Raw genomic sequence first — 20158 nt, 5'->3', positions numbered from 1 at the left:
AAGCTTTAATATACCTATTCTTTAAAGCGAAAAATATTTTTTTTGGAACTCTACGTAGACAATTACTTAATTTCACTATATTTTAATATCCAAATTTTGCATCCATAAGTCGAAATTGGGTGAACGACGATTTTTTATTTAATAAGTTTCATTATTCTATTAAAAATTCTGGAGTTTTTTTTGCTAGAGGTGAAGCCACACATCTAAATCTACTTCTTAGGAATGAATTTCAGTAGTTAGGGGAAAGAGTTAAGACATGTCACAGGACATGCGAGCGGCACATGGTAAGAGGGGTAAGTGAAAGTGGGAGGATTTATTGTGCGAGTGTGGGAAATGAGTTACTTGTAAACTCTTTGACTAGAATCACAAAAGCTACGGTTATAAAGGGTGTGATAAATACATCTGAACACCTCATTGAAAAATGGTATGAGCCATTGGGCTGCGTTAAGGCACATACATCCAAGAGCCCAGAGGAAAGGGTGCTACGGATTGAGATGTCGGAAGTTAGGTTATGTGACCGGTTGTGGTAGCGCCGGGTGAGGTTTTCGTCGATGCAATTAATTTGAGCTTTCTTGTAGACGACGGGGAAATGCTTAGCATCAGACAAGTGCTTGTACTTGATAGAATTACGGAGGACCTTACGCTCAAAAATATGGATTGTTTTCAATTGAGTAGAACTGATTGCAGACTATATGGGGAAAGTGTATGAGATTATGGGGCGAATTAGCTGTTTGTAAAATAGGAGTTTAAGTTTGCAGTTAGACTGGTTCTTTCTTTGAAAGGCATTTTTTAGTTTAATCACAATGGCGAATAAAGTTTTGTCTAGGGAATATAGCACTTAAGTCTGTCAACAAGCTAAATGCAGATATTGTCAAGCTCTTACTTGATACACGACGTATGAAAACCTGTAGAGCTATCTACCTTTGGCTTAACATTACAATAGGAATTGAATTTTCAAGTGGTGTAGTGAAAAAGTCTGTAATTAAAAAAGGTCGTTCATAAATTATACCCGTTCTTTTCAGCAATTGCTTGGTTTTTGGCAGTCATTGTAATACACTAGAGAGTTATATAATATCTGATTATTTGAAATATTAAATTAACATACTTTGAAAATTATGAGTCTTACTAACCGTATTATTAAATACAATTTTTATTGACATAATTTATTTTATTATTCCACTTTTTAAAAATAGTTTTTAATTGAAAATTTAATAAAATCTCAACTATTTCATTTATTGCAAATTGGTTTACAATTGAAGTAGACAATATCTCAATTAAACAATTTCCAACATTCCATTTTAATTTATATAACTTATTAAAAATTTAATTAAAATATGTATATTCTATGTGAGTGTGTTTAATACACTCAATAGTATGTTTTAAAATCTAGATTGAAAGTCTATTCTAATTTTATACGCATTTTTGTTAAAATTAAATTTGAAAATATTGCAGATATTTTATGTTTGTCTACGTTACTTTTTATCCTTATGTTATCCTTATAGTATGTTATGTAAAATGTTTTGTTGTTTTTTTAGACTTACAATTTTTCGCACGTACCATAGATGGTGGCTTGACCTAAACAAAAATTATTCATTAATTTCTTGCAAAACTCCTTATACATACAAAATTATATTGCTTACATGTAAAAAAATAAATTATAGAAAGATATAAATTGGTAAAAGTCCATACAATACAAATTCCATTAAAATTGATTAAAGTTTAATACAACATCCAATATATTACAAATACATACGTACGAGTACATTCAAAGCCACACAATGAAGACACAATATGTATGTATGTGTGTGTGTGTCCTACAAGATCCTTATACTTGCTTAGCGATATAGACATATGTGAAGAGACGAAGCAACATAACATATATAGACATACATAAACCCATTGTACACGCAGAGAAAATACGTTAATTTGTATTCCGTTTAGTTCATCATTATTTAATATCACGTGCTCTTGACACTCTTTAACGTAAGTTCATGTAATCCAACTAGTTCTATGTGTGTGTGTGTGTGTGTGAGTGTGGTTGTTGTTAATATGTATGTATACATAATTTTCCAACATTAATTACCCATATGCGGGCTCATATTAGCGTATACGTATATATGACCTTCTTGTGGTTATATTTCGCATTTATTGCTGTTGTTTTTGTAGATGTGTTTATATCATGTGGCTTAAGTGCGGTTATTTCATCTCTTTATGTGTATTTGTTTCAGATACTAATGAAATCGATAGCTCGGATTACACCATGACGAAACATATTATACAGCATGCCGCAGTAACGCATTTTAATAAAACACAGGATTTATCGTCATTATCGTTATTAAGCTTTAACGAAACAGTAACGAAAACACAACTAAACGGAAATAGTGGTACCGATAATAGTGCTGCCACAGCAGCTGGTGCCGGTGCCGGTAACAAGTTGCAACACACTGGCAATGGCAGTGCAACTTTTCAACATATTGGCTCGCAAAAAATCGCTTTAAAGTCAACTACTGCAACAACTGCAATAACATTGAATAAAAGCGGCAGCAGCAGCACCACCACTGGAGGTAGCAATGCCACTGCAAGTAGTAAATCTATAACAAGAAATTCGGCGAAAAAAATCGAAAGCAAATACATACTTCCAAAGCCACAAAAAACGGATGCACCAATGCTTAACTACATTTTCGATACGTTCTCGTCGGCGAATAAGCATCATCATCATGATCAAAGGTAACCAATTTCAATACTTGTACTTGCAATATTAACAGTTACAGTAACTGCATGTATATAATAGTAACACTTATACTGCCAGTGTTGCCAATAACTATAATAACGATGAACAGGTTTAGATTTAGGTTTAGGTTTAGTATTAGAATTGGGTACTACAGCTCCATCGAATTTATGTGTGGCAATATGTGTTTGTCTTACTGTGTCTGTGTCTGCATTGACGTAAAACAGTGTATTTCTAAGTTAAGTTCTTTATTGGAAATTTGTGTGTATAAAATATAAAATGTGAAAAAACAGATATGGATAAAAGTAGGAAATTTAGAAAAAAGTTCAAAGAAATTGAAATCCATTTTTATGTCACTGGGAATGAGGCGGATTTGGTAAATGGAATTTATGTAGGTCAGTACAACAGCAACAGCAGCAGCAGTAAGTGATTTGGCAAATACTGCAATTATTTATGTTAGCAACCAATAAGGAAGAGGAAATGGAAGAGCTAGCGGGGTACAGGTATACACCAGCAACTTTAACATTTTATATAAAATAAGAGATATTTTCATTTTACATTCACAATGTCCCTACTACAATATATTTCAAGTTGAAACAACATTGAAAATATTATGGCTACATGCATTTGATTACGTATCTCAAAAAATAAATGAAACAAATTTGCACTTGCACGAGCATTTAACTAAATTAAGTATTAAATTAAGTTAAGTAAGTGTCAGGTAGTGCAAGCTTAATCATCTTTTGTTGTTTCCACAAGCAAATGCAACTGCTTTTACAATGAAAAATACTTTGTATTTTCCTTTTAGAACCAAAAAGAACCAAAAACAAATTTAACAGAAACTAAAAGAAAAAAATTCAATTCCCAGCTTAGCAGTTGGCAGGCGAAGCAGAAGAAAATGAAAAATTCTATGGAAATAACCTCCATGCATATAAAATAAAATAGAGTAGAAAAATAGACTAGAAAAATAGTATGAAAAATAGTATGAAATTTTGCTAGTACCAAGCTATAGTAGTCTGAGCTGAGCTGAGCTGAACTAAAGCATGAAGCACGTGACGAATGAAAATTTATTAACATTGGACTTGTGCTTTTACACTGTTTTGAGCATATCAAATCGTAAAAGAGATTATCTTTTGTATATAACTTTAAAAGCATAAATACGAGTACAAAGTACGAGTTGAAAAATATGAGTTTACCAAAGAAAATAATGGCAAATGTACAGCTGAAAAATGAGTACTTTTGAGTTTTCATCCAATAATAAATTGTTCATATTGCATAAATAATGTAATGTATGTATAGTATTATAGCATTATGGCATCGTAATTTTGTTATTTTACCATTTTACCATTTTACCATTTTACAAGGTGTTCCATAAAATAGGTTACTGTTTCACCCTACACTAGTTTCAACTATGAGAAATTGCATTAAAAATTTTTATTGTACACATTCATGGTTTACGACATTTCGTTGCAAGAGTAATAATTCTAAATTTTCTAAGATTAACTTAGAGAAAACAAGAGATTACAACAGTTTTCCAACTTAATAAATGCTCATTATAATGCCGTAAAGTGATTATGACAAAAGATATTAGTGCAGTATATTTTATCCAGCCAAACTAAAGACTTACGAAGTTATATTGCGCTCTACTTATAATTTTCTTCATATAACTAAGCTGTTTTCATCTTGTCTTGGCAGCATACTTAAGGCAATTTTTTACTGCTTTTCATTTAACAAAATGTGAAGCACATAATAAAGTTGTAGTGATGGAAATAAAGCTTTAATTAATTTATATTTTTAATTTTAGTTAAAACAGAAGTTGATGAAATTAAAAAAAATTTTCTAATTACTCTTTTTATGTAAACAGTAATGATTTTTAAAAGTATTTTAAACAATTAATAGTATTTGGACGCGACTCAATATAAATTGGTATCAAAAATTTAAAAGCACTGGACGATTTATTAACTCTAATTCTTAACACCCTTATTTATAATTCGGAACACAGCTCTTACTTTAATTAGATGTGTATTTAGTATAAGCGGTTCAATTTTTCGCAATGAAAATGAGAAAATGTTCATAAATATTCTGCTCAATAAAAAGTACCCTAACGGTCTATATATCAGGAGATATATTATTCTGCTTAAGAAAAACTAAGCAAAAGAATTGCTCTAAACAGCTATATATTTCTTACTAAAACAAGTTAATAGAGTGCGTAAAGCAAAATCCAAACTCCAGCCAAAAATATATTTGCCAATGACATACACGTCTGTGTTCTCAGAGAAGATACCCACGCATTAGCTTTCTCAGAATATAGTACATCAAAATGTTATTTTTTAACAAAACTAAAACTGCAATTGACATAGGTATTAGATAAGCATGACGATATAAAAAAATACCCAAAATTTAAGCAAATCAGTCATACAATTGCTTATCGAATTTAATTTTAAGTAAAATTAATTTATTTAATTTTTATTTTTAAAGTCAATTACCATTTTTCTTAATAGAAACTATTGTTTTAATAGAGTGGTATTTTAAACAGTAGTTAATTACAACAATAAAAATTTTATTATTTTATAATTAATTGAATTTTTGGCTGACCTATAGCTGTTTGGAGTATTGCCAAATACCCTTCATCAGTGGTATTTTCGAAAAATTGACCAATTTAAGTTTACTTGGTTTTATGAATAGCATTACTAATAACATTTGTTGTTTCTAACGTTGGACCGAATGAGCTATATACTTAAGGCAACTGTAGGATATACGAATATAAGATGATACAGTCCAGCCACATTTTTTCTCGCTTTAATGTTTATCCTCAATTTTACTGGTTTAGATGGCCCTACTGGTATTTGTGCTCCCTCAACCATGATCTTAGAGTCATTAGATTTAGTGCGCTCCGTCAATTCGAAAAGGTAGCTAATCCCAAAGCGTGTAAACCATGATTTGGTTTAAAAACTGGTCTTCAAACCAATGATGTTTAAAAATTTATATTTTTGAAATTTAATTTTAGGATTTGCTGTGCTTCCAGTTTAATTACATGCAAAAACCAAAAGTTTCGTTTAAAATGTGGTTCGTTTCAAAAATAGTTAATAGCAACCAGTAAATGTATTACTTTAAACAATTAGTGGAACTGATGTAATTTTTAACGAATTTAACGTTCATATTTAATTTAAAAACTTCAGTATATACGAGTATAATACACAATTATCCGAAATATTTTAGTGGACGTTTAAACACCAGAACTTCCTTTGGTCACGTTGCTGGATAAATAAATTTTACAATAAAATTAAAGCACCAATGTATATTTTTAATGAAAACAAATTATTAGTATATAGGTTAGGTTAGGTTATACCGGTGATCCCCAGTGGATCCACTTAGGCCTATTGGCCCATTGTGATGCCGTATATAAATAATGAAAACTTCAGGGTTTAAAACCACCTAGAACCTTTTGCGAAGCATAAAATGCTATTTAAAGTCAGATCCTGTAACTGGTCCAGGTCCTCAAGGAAGGGGGCTCCTAAAGTACTAAGTCGCCGACGTGCATGAGCTGGGCAAAAACACAAAAGATGAGATGCGCTCTCTTCGTCCTCCCCACAACTACGACAGATTTGATTAAAAGGAAGACCTAGTCTTCTAGCATGGTTCCTTAGTTTACAGTGTCCTGTAGTCAACCCTACCAGAAGACCAATGTCTTTGCGGGACATCTTAATTAGAGTTTTCGATTTCCTTTTATCGGAAAGTAACCAGATTGCCTACAGATGTCTACATACCGTTGAGTCTTCCCATCTTTCGTTAAAAGTATTAGTGCAGTATATAAGTTACTAATATTTTGTTGTCATTGCAAAATAGTTTTAGTTTAGTTAATTATAACTAATATAACTAGGCATATAATTATAACTTTATAACTAATAATAGTGAATATCTAATAAATAAAACATAAAAAATCAATATTATTTTAATTATTAATTTAAGTTTTAATGGAATATCCATCTGTCAATAGATAATTAAGTTTTTTTTGTCATTTTATTAATCTTTTTTATTTTTAATAATTCAATTTAATAACTTCCTTCAATGATATGAGATTTGCTTCAAAGCTAGCAAAATTGCTATTTGACATGTCAGATATGTATCGATTTATTTGCGGTTGATTGAAGACTTTGCAAGCGACTTATGCAAATATACACACAATTTTGTGTTTATCTATATACCTACCTATACCAATATTTTGTTGACAATGGAAATCATATTGAGTACAATACATTTGGGTTCGTCCACAGGCACAAGTAAGATTAAAGTTAATATTGCGTCCTTTCATTAAGTGAAGCATCTCGAAACGAAATTAATTTATGTTTGACTAATATCATTACCTGGACGTACTCCTAGAATAGTAAATAATCTTTATATCATTCCGGTCACTTGGAATATTAAATATTAATTACATATCACAAGAGATTATACCATTGCAGTTCGTTTATTATATTTTCATTTGATTTCTTTAATTTCGGATTTTCATGGTGTATAGCTATATTTATGGATATAATATTATGTAATTAGCATTGGAGCCAAGGTTGCTTTTGTTACAGTTACTCCAACAATTTTGAAAGCTTATGTCTAATATACCGGAAAGTATTTATTTTCAATTAATGCATATAATAATATTTTGATGTACAAAGTAATACTATAAGATGTACAAGGAAAGTTTTTATTCCATTTGAACAATTTGGATTTCAAAGAGATGTACATATGAGATTACGGAGAAATAAAAATTAATTTATTTTTTTTATTGCCCTTTGTATGAACTTTAGAGTATATTTATAAAAGACAGTTAACTTAATGATAATTGTACAATTAAAATTAAATGTGTAAATAACAATTACTGACCAACGAAACAAATCAAGAAAGGGAAGAATTGGCAAATATCACAAAAAAAAAATGAGAGTGAAAAATTAAATTTAATTAAATTATTTAAAAATAATTGGGAATTAAGTAATACGAGGTATGATTAAAAAATAATAAGCATTTTTGATTCTCTGACAAAGCTTTTTCTTATTTCTTCAGCATTTATTCCATCTCATTCAGTTAGGTCCTAATTAATATTATGCATTTAAGTCTTATTTCCTAGAGTCAGGAAAAATATGTTGAACTGTTTTTTGGGAAAGTTTTAAACTCGCTCTGCAAATTGAGTTCAATTTCATCATTTTTTGAAAAGTGTTGTTCTAATTTTATAAAAATAGAAAATAACAACAATACGGGCTTGCAACATTATATGGTAGTAATGTTAATTCGTGACGAAAAATTATTGGCTAAATATCAAAATTTACCAAAGAACAAGAACATTATCTCTTGTGATTTGTGCCATCCTTCTATTTCTTCATATTTACGTATTAAAATGTCCAGACCACACGTTTTTTTCAATATTTTCCAGATAATATTTTTATCCTATGTTTGGTTTCACTATAACCAAACTTTCGGTTATGACGCAGTATCGTATTCAAGATCCTTCTTTAACATTTTAAATGGTCAATTAATTTCGTTTTTGATCTAAAATTTTACATAAACTCTCTAATTCGAAAAAAATGTATGTCTGGCTTATTCGCTCTGCAAATAATACGTACATTTATGTACTTAATACGTACATTGCAGGCACTAATCAATACTCAGAAATAGAGAAAGCTCTAAAAACTTAATGTTAGTCTTAGTAGAGCTAATAATAGATTCCGCATTTCGATTTCATCGAATGAGTGGAGTGTGTAGTCATACATCCTATAAATTTGATAGATTTCGTTAAGAACAAAATTATTAGTCAAAGTTTTCTAATTGTCTTAGTGTTATGTTAGAGATACATTATTTTTTACAGATTAATATATATTAAAAATATATATGTAATTTTAAAGTAAATTTTCTATTTTTGAGAAATTGAATACATGTTGTCTATAATAAAGTTAAACGAAAGAAATCATGGAGTAAAAAAGATGAACCGGCTTCATATGTGTCCTTCACTAAAATAAATAAGTCAGCTGCAATAAAATTGTAAGCATTCAGAGAGACTGTGTTCAACTGTGACCTACAACAAACCCTTTGAGAGTTTCAATATCGTCTTTGCTCATTAAAAATAGACTACTTGAAACTGTGAATGGGTTAAAAAATCATAAAGTAGTTTTATCTCAGTTCATTAAGAATCGACAGACAGTTCTTAAACAAACTCGAACGAATTATAATAGATAAACTCTATTAAGTTGTTTTGGATTTCAGATATTATGTTCATTGTCGCTTTATTCACTATCAAAGATTGCAGTGGCAAATAACACTGTTTGAAACAAAGTTTGCTTATGGACAAAGCATATTGGAATAAAATCTCAGTCTTACCAACTTATAAGTTTGGATTCATATGAATAAAATATTTAGATAGATACATAAATTTCAGTGGTAGCTTATGGTATTGGTAATTTAAGGGATCTAACTTACTACAGCAAATCTACATAAACATTATTTTTATAAAATGGGCAATATCTCTAATGCACACTTTAAAGATATCGTTTAGATATAACATTTAGTATAACTTATGTATATAAATATCGTGCTATCACAAACGGCAAATATTTGAGGTCAACTTGCCGTAGATGTACAAGGCTTAACTTAATATAAGTTACAGGAAGTATCCAATATTTTAACAAAATTATTGTGAAATGATACCTTTTAAGTATTACATTATTTACTTTTTTATTCTATAACTAAAATTATAGCCATTTAGAATTTTCTTTGTGTTTCTTTTTAATATTAATTTTAATATTATTTCTATTTAATATTATCTTCTGACACCTGACTAGCGTCCTTATTTTGCCAAGTAATTGCATTTTTAACTTTTTGTATTTAAATTATCCTTTATTATGACGAACCCATCTTGTCATTTGAAATGTTGAGGTGTTTTGTTTTTTCTACTTTAATCTATTTAATATTATAGAATAAGTTTTTAATGCATAAAGCATTTAGGATATTAAATGCTATTTGTATTCCAGAGGTTAATTATACTCGTATATTTATAAAGTTGAAAGGAGCTTTTATGTGAATGCGTATATAAAATATAAAATGAGGAATTAATTCTTTTACTCTCATTAAGTTAAGATCTGTATACGTGATGCATAACAAAACTAATCATTTATAATACACAATGCATTAAGCGATATTTAGAGAGGGGCTGAAACAAAGCAGTTCCTTATTAGAACACCTTGTGAACAGAAACTGTTTATATATGCCATATTATAGAATTTAAAATAAGGATTTGTTTAAGCAGCTTTAAAATAAAAGTATACACTTTTTCACTTATTATGCGCTCCTCTACAAATATGCACAATTCTGCTCACGGCTAGATATGGACCACATTTCGAGGACGTGCAGCGAGTGGGACAGCCAACGAATATGACGGTGCAAGCGGGTAGCAGTATACATTTGAATTGCAGAATCTCATTGCTGCAGGATAAGACTGTAAGTAAATCTATAAAACAAAATGCAACCAAAGAACTAAAAAGAAATAAAAAAAATGAAAAAATAAATAAAAAACAAACACAAAATAATGAAATAAGAAAATAAGAAAATAAAATAAAATATAGTACAAGTAGCTTAAAATAAATAAATGAAAGCTAAGAAATTTTACGAGCAGAAGTGCTCGCAGCTGCACAATCGTTGGTTTGCATGGCAAGTTTAAGCCGTGAATGTCACCTGAGTGTGACTCACAAAAAGCAATCCCACACTTTGGAGTAGCAACTGAAGTGGTAGTCGCTGGTTGCAACAGCTAGCAACTATTGCCACAGTTGCCACTTACATAGCTATGGTATATGTGTATATACTCGTAAACAGCAGATGACATCAATCCTCCCATAGTCCCACACTAATTTTATGTTCGCTTCTGTATCCTGCATGCTTTTGCTTTTAATTAATTATGCATACAATAAGATTTTCAAATTGAAACACAAAAAGTAAATAAAACACAAATAAATTTGCAAATAAAAATAAAATGGAAATGTACTACCTATAAATAAAAACAGGTCTCCTGGGTGCGTCGCAATGCACAAGGTGAAAACGCGCTGGATTTATTGACTGTCGGCTTACACACCTATACCGGTGACAAACGCTACAAAATGGAGTTTCAGTATCCAAACAATTGGCGTTTGAAAATCACAAATGTGAAAAAGGACGACGAGGCCATGTACGAATGCCAGATCTCAACACATCCGCCGCGTGTGATACAAATTAATTTGCATGTTAATGGTGAGTAAATTTCAAATGCTGACAATTGAAGTACATTTGTTTATGTAAATAAATTTTACAATACAGTTTTGTATTGTACGAGTATGTATTTTATAAATAATAAATGCAAATAACATTCTACATACGAGTACCATATATACTGAAACGTTTATAAATTTTGTCTATTTTTGCATACCTATAGCGCCCAAAGTGATGATTGTGGATGAATTCGGCGATCCACTACAAGAAAAATACTATGAAATCGATTCAACATTACAATTGTCCTGTGTGGTGCGTAATGTAGCGATGGCCACATCCGTGGTCTACTGGAAGCATGGTGAAGATGTACTTAATTACGATGTAACACGTGGCGGTGTCAGGTAAAATTGAAAATTTTTTTAAAATAATAAATGAGACAAATTTAATTTAACTCTGCTAATTGCCAATCGAATTTATCTCCAACATTCGAAATAACTTTGTCTTCTGTCTGTTCATTTTCAGTGTTAAAACGGAATTGAAGGATGATGGTGCCAATTCTACATTGTCCATAGCGAAAATCAATAAAGCCGATTCGGGAAATTATACTTGCTCAATTAGTGATTTTCAAAACTTCACCATCGTAGTGCACATTTTAAATGGTAAGTTGTGGGCAGTGTTGACAAGTGAAACTAATTACCTCAGTTGTGGCTTTGGAACTCGCGGTCAAACTGTTTGTAGTTTTATGCCTGAAAGGAAGGATAATGAGACATGCCTTATTGCTTTCTTCAATTAAATAGTTAAAAACCATAATTAATGGTTACAAGTTAAGGTAGTTATTTAATTCAATAAGAATCGTTATGGCTTAATTAAGGATTCAACTTGTAATAACACAATTTTAAAACAATTAAACTAAATTATAGTGTTATTTTTATAGGAATGAAATTGAGTAGGCAATTTAGTTGGTTTTAAATTAGTTTAACATTTTTTAAGTGATTTCACGTCACAATAAATTAGATAAAATTATTACAAAAAGAAAGTATTTCGAAGAAAATCAAATGCTTAATAGAAAATAAAAAATTTTTGAACTTTTTTCAGTTTAAACTTTTATACAATAGTTAATTCATCAGTCACTGAAAAGTTTGAAGATATTTCAAAACAATCTTAGCAACTAAGATTATTACAATTTAATTTATATATAAAATATCCTTACCAATTTACAATATTCATATAAATAATATTTATATAAATACAATTTATAATTTCAGTATAATAAACAGAATTTTTGTTGTTGTAGTTGACTACTTTTCGAAACCTCTTTATCAGTACTTATCAATAAATTAATCAAAGTTCCTTTTGTTATTTTCAAAGTAGTCATTATCAAATGTAATACAACTTTTGTCAACGCTTGACCCAATCATTCATATATTTTTCATGGGTTGATTTATGTATAGCCTTCAGATTGTTGTTGCGAAACTTTTAACAACCGTTATTGATTTGAAATGCTTTAAAATGAGAATTTTAGTTTCGATGACTATTTTCACTTGCAGCTTTTTAGGTGAGCACTATATGTGGTTTGTCAAAAGTTTTGGACAACATTGGCTTCGTGCAACACCAGAACAACCAAAAGCATAATTTCAAGAGAAATAGTTAAATCTGCATAATAACATAGTTTCCACAAATTATATATCTCGTATAATTTTCACATAAAATATAAAGTGCGGTAAGTTTGTAAAACTTCGCAGCTATTCCAATAGTGGATTAATGGATCAATGAATGAATTAATTGATTAATTCCATAATTTTCAATTAATTATTTTTCGTTTTGAATATTTCTGAACCTAAAACACATAATACATAATACTTTTGAAAGATATGTTTCTTCGTTTTTAATTTTCTTTAATCTAACAAAATTATAGTTCTCTTGTTGTGCTTCTTTTAAAACCAGCACAACCAACAGTGATTGAATGTTTGCATATATTAACTAAAATATTAATTTTAATTTTCAATAATATATACAGATACTGAATATATTAAAACTTCCCATCACCAACTTTACTAAAAGCATTTGAGTTTATTATGAAAATTTAATTGCATTTGCTTAGGACAGGAAAAATTACTAACAGTCAATTTTGAGCTTGGATATCGTGTCGTATGAGTAACATTTTTTTCATATTTTGCTTAAAAATTTCAAGGCTACAACGGATGTGGATATTTTTAACTAAATTTAATAAATTGAAACCGAAATTTATTATGATGTTTATTTGCTAGTTTGCACCTCTGCATTTTGTAGACATTATATATGAAATATTTTTATTTTTGACTATTCCAGTTCGTATAAAGTGTAAATATTTTAGCAAAATTAACTCGAAATAATTTTTTTTCTCAAACTTTTTGACGATAAAATGAGAAAACCTTGAAATTTGTTGTTTTGATATTGCAGTAGCCAAGTGAATTGAATAGGCTTCATCAATTTACCACAAACTAATCTATCTATCTAATCCGAGTCAACACCATTCAATAGGGATTTTCTGCGACAGATCTTCAATCAAACACTTTGACAGTTTCATGTTTCATTAAATTTTGGTTGGAAAAATATGTCATTTATTGAATTTAGTTCTTGGTGTTAGCAAATTTTTATATAAACTTTTTCAACTTACCGTAATTGAAAATAATTATGCTTTCAAGCTAAAAGCTTTGACGTCATTGCACAAGTGCCTTGACCATATTCTCATGCTCAAAAGAAATCTTGAAAGCACCAACAGGAGTAATAAAGAGTAGAGTGTAGTATTTAAATTCAGTTGAACACTTGATGCCACTGCCATTTCGTGATGCTTTGATCCCTTCACACACAGCACACAGGCAATAACAAACTCGCTAGAAAAAGGACACAATTTCTTTTTGAAATTGAATCTTTTTGCCTCAATTAATTAAGTTTAGTTCAATTTTCCCAACCACTTAACCGTGTGCCGTCATCAGTTTTCTTTTACACGTAGTTTGCTCATCAGTTTTTATTACGTGTATTGCCTTGTGTTTTTACTGACTTGCTTTGCCTTTATACTAGATTCTTACTAACGATATTTTCTTGTATCTTTATCTTTTTTTTTGTCTCAACAGGTGAAAGTTTCGCCGAACTGCACCATGGCGGCGCTGCTCAAATTTCTGCAACTTTCTTTCACACGTTAGCAATTAATTTAATATTATTATTAACTTTATTTTTATACTTGCCTGCATTTGTTAATAGGTAAAAGTTAGCTCATTAAATTAGTTGAAATTTTAGTCAACAGAATAGTTAACTTTAGTTATTTTATAATAAATTAAAATTAAAATTAATATTAAAATAAATGTTTATTATTAAACATTTTTGTTAACATAAAATGGAATTAAAATATTTATAAAACAGTGTGAAATTTCATAATACAAAAAATAAATATAATTATTATTAAAATTCCTTTTTACACAGTAACAATTTTACATAGTTTATCATAAGTTTTACAAGATTTAAGGTGTGCAGTAGGCAGGGTTATTTAAAATAACCGTGCTATACTTATTTACATAGGATATGTATACAAATACACAAATACAAATACAACCAAAAAAATGCTAAAATACAAAAATACAAAATATATACGAGTATCAACAGAAATAATTAAGTAACTCAAAACTAACTATTTAGTCATGTAAATCGAATTAAACTTTATAATAATTTTTAGTAAAAGTATCTAGTTAAATATAAAATATTAAAATGGTGTTAAAGGTTAAAAATAATAACATAAGTGGATTATTATGGATTCGATTGGAACAAAAACAGAATGGTTAAAGGAGTTGGCGGAGTTGGTAGTGCAGGAGTATTGGAGTATTGGAGTATTTAAAAATTAAGCTCAAATATGTTATATGTGAAATGGCATGTATTTACATTGAAATGTAATGTAATGTAATGTGTATAAAACCGATAATGGCTGCTAATGGCTACTAATGGTATTATTGTTAAACTAAATATTATGTTTATTATTACTGTACTCTAGTGATGTAATGTAATAAAGAAAAATGTCAAATGTAATGGCGTCTACACATTGAATAAATGAAAAATATTATTAATTCAACAAATATCTGCTTTCAGCGCTATGAGTTTTCGTTTAATTTATGAGTTTTTTAAAAGCTTACTTAATTTGCATTGAGCAAACAGCAGCATTTAGTTATTTATGGATGCAAAAAATAAGTTTATTTGACAAAAATAGCCCGCATGTCATTAAACAAAACGTAATGGAAATTCAGTAACTACAATATTTATAACTCTTCATAAGCCCAAGTAAATCTTAAATTTGTTAAACAACCATTTTAATAAAAAATTAACACAAATAAACAATATTTTGAAGTAAGTATTTGTTATTTTATCACAGTTTAATAGACTTATAGAGTTTAACTATAAAAAAGAAAAAGCCTAACAAGATCTGAAGCTCAAAAGTATGTCAGAATATATTAAACGCACAACTTATAAATCTTATTTGAGTTTAGATTCCGGTTCTTAAACACACACTTCAATTCTTGTCACCTTTGTCTCTTCTTTAGCAAGAATAACAAAAGAAAAGTCACAAATTTTTAAAGGAAGAAAAAACGAGTACTGTTTGAAAAAAAGCAGTTTGTTCCTCGAGGTTTTTTTAAGTGAAACAAAACGCATGGAGTTCGTAGTTATGTCCAAAAAATGCTTTATTGGAAAATGTATTAATGGTATGAAATTAATATTTGAATTTAACATTTTGTGGTATATATGCTGGTGCGAATGAAACGCAATCAGAATTTATCAATCCACTTTTCAGACAGCTAAGTCCACATATCAGCGATAACTTTGCAAATATTGATTCGAATGAAACGTAATCAATAAGTCTACTTTTCGACCAGCTGAGTCCGCGATATCAGCAATAACTTTGCAAATTGCTAATTTCTCACATATCTCACATATCTACATGAAAACTTAAATAATTCAGCAAGCTCCATTCATACGTTCGTAGAAGTGAATTCGCAGGATCAATACGGAAAATTGTGATATATTTCTGTACTCTTTATTCTGTTAACATAAAACTATTATACATTTAACCTAATTATTTGAGGATAGCAAGAGTATAATCGTAGACCTATAGTCCTTTCCATTGATCGTAACATCGTTTCAAACGATATCATTAACAATATGGGTCAATGGCTGTGCTAGTATATATAGTACACCAAAGTCTATTTATCTTCATAATTGTAGATCCATAGTCCTGCAAAAGTCTGACGTTGTTGCCAATAAAAACAGTGTAGCCAATCACACCTCGAAAAAAGGCTACCTTAATTTATATGTGTTTAAATTCTTCAAGGAAATTAATAGTGTCATCAAAACCATTGTTGTAATTTTTTTATTTTACAAGTCAGGTAATAACTGACTTTACAATTTGATAGGACTTATATTGAAATAAGTACAAATATTATTTTTACAGCACATTGCAAACGGTATGCTTGAAATGGTTACTAAATTGATTTCTAATAGATTAAAAATAATTTTGTTGCAGAATTTTTTGCGTGGTGTGTTATAATGGATAAATATTGATTCAACATTATATTCCGAAATCAAATCGATAGTCCGTCGAATAGGCAGTAACGACAAAAACAACACTATTCGAAATGCAAGTGTCAGTTGATATGGATATGAACTCTGTGGTTTGAGCTGCTCACATATTTTGTTCTTCTATATGTATTACCACAAAAAGAAAGAATAACCAATATCAGATAATATTATATTATGATAAAGAAAAAAACTCACTAACACTGGGCATTGGCTTGTCAAAATCCGATCCTCAAGTTTTTGGAAATACACACGGAAATATTTTCTCATTCATCATATTTTCAAGATCTCCAGCACGTCTATTGTCTGTTTACAAATACAGCTTAAAAGAATTGTTTCAAGGAAACAGATTTTGTTTAAAGAATAAGTATATTGAACCAAAATTCTTCTACGAAAAAAGGATGTATTCTTTTGTTTCTAATCTGCCTCGACGTCTATACAACTATTTAGATCCATTTTTTCTAAATTATATGCTCTATATATCTTAACCTGCTGGAGTTGCGTCATTTAAAAATGCACCCATCATTTTTAACGGTAAGATTTAGTGTATTTTACAGCGATCCATCATTTTGTAGTACTGAGTTAAATATGGTTTGAATTATTCTTATTATTATATTTATACAGCCTCGTTCACGATCAATATTAAACTATTTATTGTGTCTTACTATTCTATTGTTCCCAGAAAATACAAATATTTTCTAGATTAATATTTAACCACTTCAATTCGTGTACCTATTGTATATTGTATTAGAGCAGGAAGATTTCCAAACACAATATATAAGAATGGAAGAATCGTTTTAATCGTACGTTTTATTTGTTTAGTAGGCAGTGCCCAATCATTGTTTTAAAATCCGATCAGATTAACTAGGTATTTGCGTTTTCTTCCCAGAGTATTCCGGGAAGAAGAGCTTGGTACAATGAGATCACTTGTAGTTGGATTTACTGGAGAATCACGATTTAGCTAGTCTCTTCAAATGACATCCGCAATTGGCTTTGTAGTATATGATTGGCCAGAGACAATTTCCCTACTCAACTTATTTGAGTACTGCAAATTCATCTTTTATATGCTAAAGTCGTTTTATTTGATGTGATTTAATAGGTCATTTCTCGGATATATATATGGATTTTTATGGATTATATGATAGAATTATAGATTTAATGACCTTAAAAAAGATTTGTAACTAATTTTTTTTGAATGAATTGTTTTTGATAAAGTGTTGCAGCGTTATTATGATAGAAATTATTGATAACGTTTGTCTAAATTAATTTAATTAATTATATAACTATATTATATTGTATTATATGTATCTATATTGTGCACAATAATTATTACACATAATCATAAAAAACAAGAATTTATTCTTATAGATATTAATTGGATATTATATATATGGTTTAGAAAAAATAATAATTATTATTGGAATGTAAGAAATTAATTTTATCTCTTTTTGAAGTAACTAATAAGGATATCAATTCCTATTAAATTATTTTTGAATTTTTTTTTTGATATTTTTTTCTTATTATTAATATTAAGTTTAAGTTTATAAGAAGTAATTAAAGTCAAAAATTGTCTAAAATTTCTAAAGTAAATAAATTTTAAATACTTAATGTCATTCATTCAATTTATTGTTTAAAATTTTAAATCATAAATCGGTAATATCTAACATCACTCTAAGATGTGCTACCAAATGATATCTGAGAAATTATTAAGAGGATGCACTTCGATAGGGAATTATTATTGTTTTATTGTTTAATGATTTTATTATGAGATAAAATACGAAGTGAAATGCTTTTGAGATTTATGATTTTGTTGAATTGCAGCAAATTGTGCACTTCAATTAATTTCACACAATTTCTGGTATAAAGTTAAGTTGAAAAAATAAATCTTTTTTTTTGTAGTTGATATTTTATTTGATATGATGAAAGTTTTTTTATTCATTATTATCAATGGAAAATCTATTGTGCAGAACATTGAAACAAGTTCATTATGATGGCATGGATAGTTCATAAATAAATTTGATTAAAAAATTCTAACTCTTTGTTATCAATAAATAATATTATTTTAATTAAGGCAATGAAATTAATTACAATAAAAATTATTTATTCATTGATTAATTAAAATTGGATTATTTATGCAGCAAATTTACACATCCAACTCAGTTTTAATGCACAATCAATTTGTAGAAAACTAATTTTTCGTTTGCTTGCTTAATAAATAATGCAGCGTAAAGTTTCCGCTTCACCATTTCAGTGCCAAATGTAAATGGAGCTAAGCTTAGGAACAGCTGCATTCAGAATTTATTCAAATTTCTCGTAAATACGTAAAATCAATTTCATTGCAGCTATTCAATACGTGTTAATACCAACAAATTTGTCACATCTGGCGATTTTGATAGATGGGGAAATAATGCAAACTATAAACCGATTATATTGTCCAAAATTATTTTTTTTATTCGACTGCATGCATTACTAGGCATCCATCATCTTAAGAATTACTCCAAGTGCAAGTGTGTAAGCAGCTGCGGCAGTAACAAAAGTTTACAGATCGAATTGAATTTATTCGTAATGACTGAGCAGCCAAACTTGGGTTGCAATTCAAATTATATTGTAAAACATAATTCAGACATTGAATCCTTATTGGAGTGAATAAAAAACTCTCTGAAATTTACTTGAATAAATCATAACCACCCAAATATCGAATATTTTGTTCGTAAGTGGCAGCAAATTTTGTGCTCACATTACTAAATCCCAAAAAGGATTTCAAATGAATTATGTATGAATCATAATTCAATTAGATTTGTTGCATTTAAAAGTAAGAAATTTAATTAGATTTTCTCATATGTATTACACATATATAATAATGGAATGTGCAACTGTGCACATATAAATCAAAAATTTACTTGAATTTACCTTTCATTAAGATTTGTTTTATAATTAAACCCATAAGTATAAGTATTTGCTTAAATATTACTCAATTCACTTACTAAATTGATTAATAAATTTAAATCATATTTTTATTTACCGCTAATTACAAGTACATCAATCATGTGGGCTCAATTACACGGACAACAGTGCGTATGTGTAACATCGTATTTCATAAATACAACTTTGTGCATACATAACGAGTAACGAAACAATCACTTATGATATGCGGATACACGGATATGCGGATATGCCATTAAGCCACTGAAGCGTTTTATGTAATTAAGCAGAACTTTGAACGCAGCTACTTATGTAAATAATAATTTATATATTTATAATTATGAAAAAGGCTACTCTACCTATATTGTATAATTAATACTAATAAAGGCATCCTTGTATGGTATTGATGTTGAGTATATAACATTATGTACTTTGTTCATTAATTAGCGAAGTCATTTGCTGCATACTTAATCTGTTGAAAGCATCACATTTCATGGCTTTTTAACTTAATTATTTCATTTATTGTAAATATTAAACAAGTACGCATTTTATATGCACTTTAAGAATTATTGTAAAAACCATGAAGTGTATTATAATAATATAAATATTATTTATTTTATAACCACAATTATCAATATTGTGTTGTATTGTGCTATTGTCAATTTCCTGAAGGCGACTTCAGCTTAAAGTCGA

General features: G+C 29.0%; 1 protein-coding gene across 1 annotated transcript; it reads left to right on the top strand.

Moving 5' to 3' along the window:
- Positions 1 to 2232: 2232 nt before the first annotated feature.
- On the top strand, positions 2233 to 14254 carry LOC119667884. The gene is made up of 6 exons (XM_038077223.1): positions 2233 to 2727; positions 10093 to 10207; positions 10768 to 10990; positions 11172 to 11349; positions 11471 to 11607; positions 14062 to 14254. Exons 1-6 carry the CDS (start codon positions 2261 to 2263, stop codon positions 14190 to 14192), a joined length of 1251 nt encoding a protein of 416 aa, XP_037933151.1. The 5' UTR covers positions 2233 to 2260; the 3' UTR covers positions 14193 to 14254.
- Positions 14255 to 20158: the final 5904 nt, after the last annotated feature.

This window comes from Teleopsis dalmanni, chromosome 1 (assembly GCF_002237135.1).
Source record: "Teleopsis dalmanni isolate 2A chromosome 1, ASM223713v2, whole genome shotgun sequence".
NCBI classification, from domain to species: domain Eukaryota; kingdom Metazoa; phylum Arthropoda; class Insecta; order Diptera; family Diopsidae; genus Teleopsis; species Teleopsis dalmanni.
Note: the sequence above shows the minus strand (reverse complement) of the source record. Positions and strands in the feature narration are given on the sequence as shown.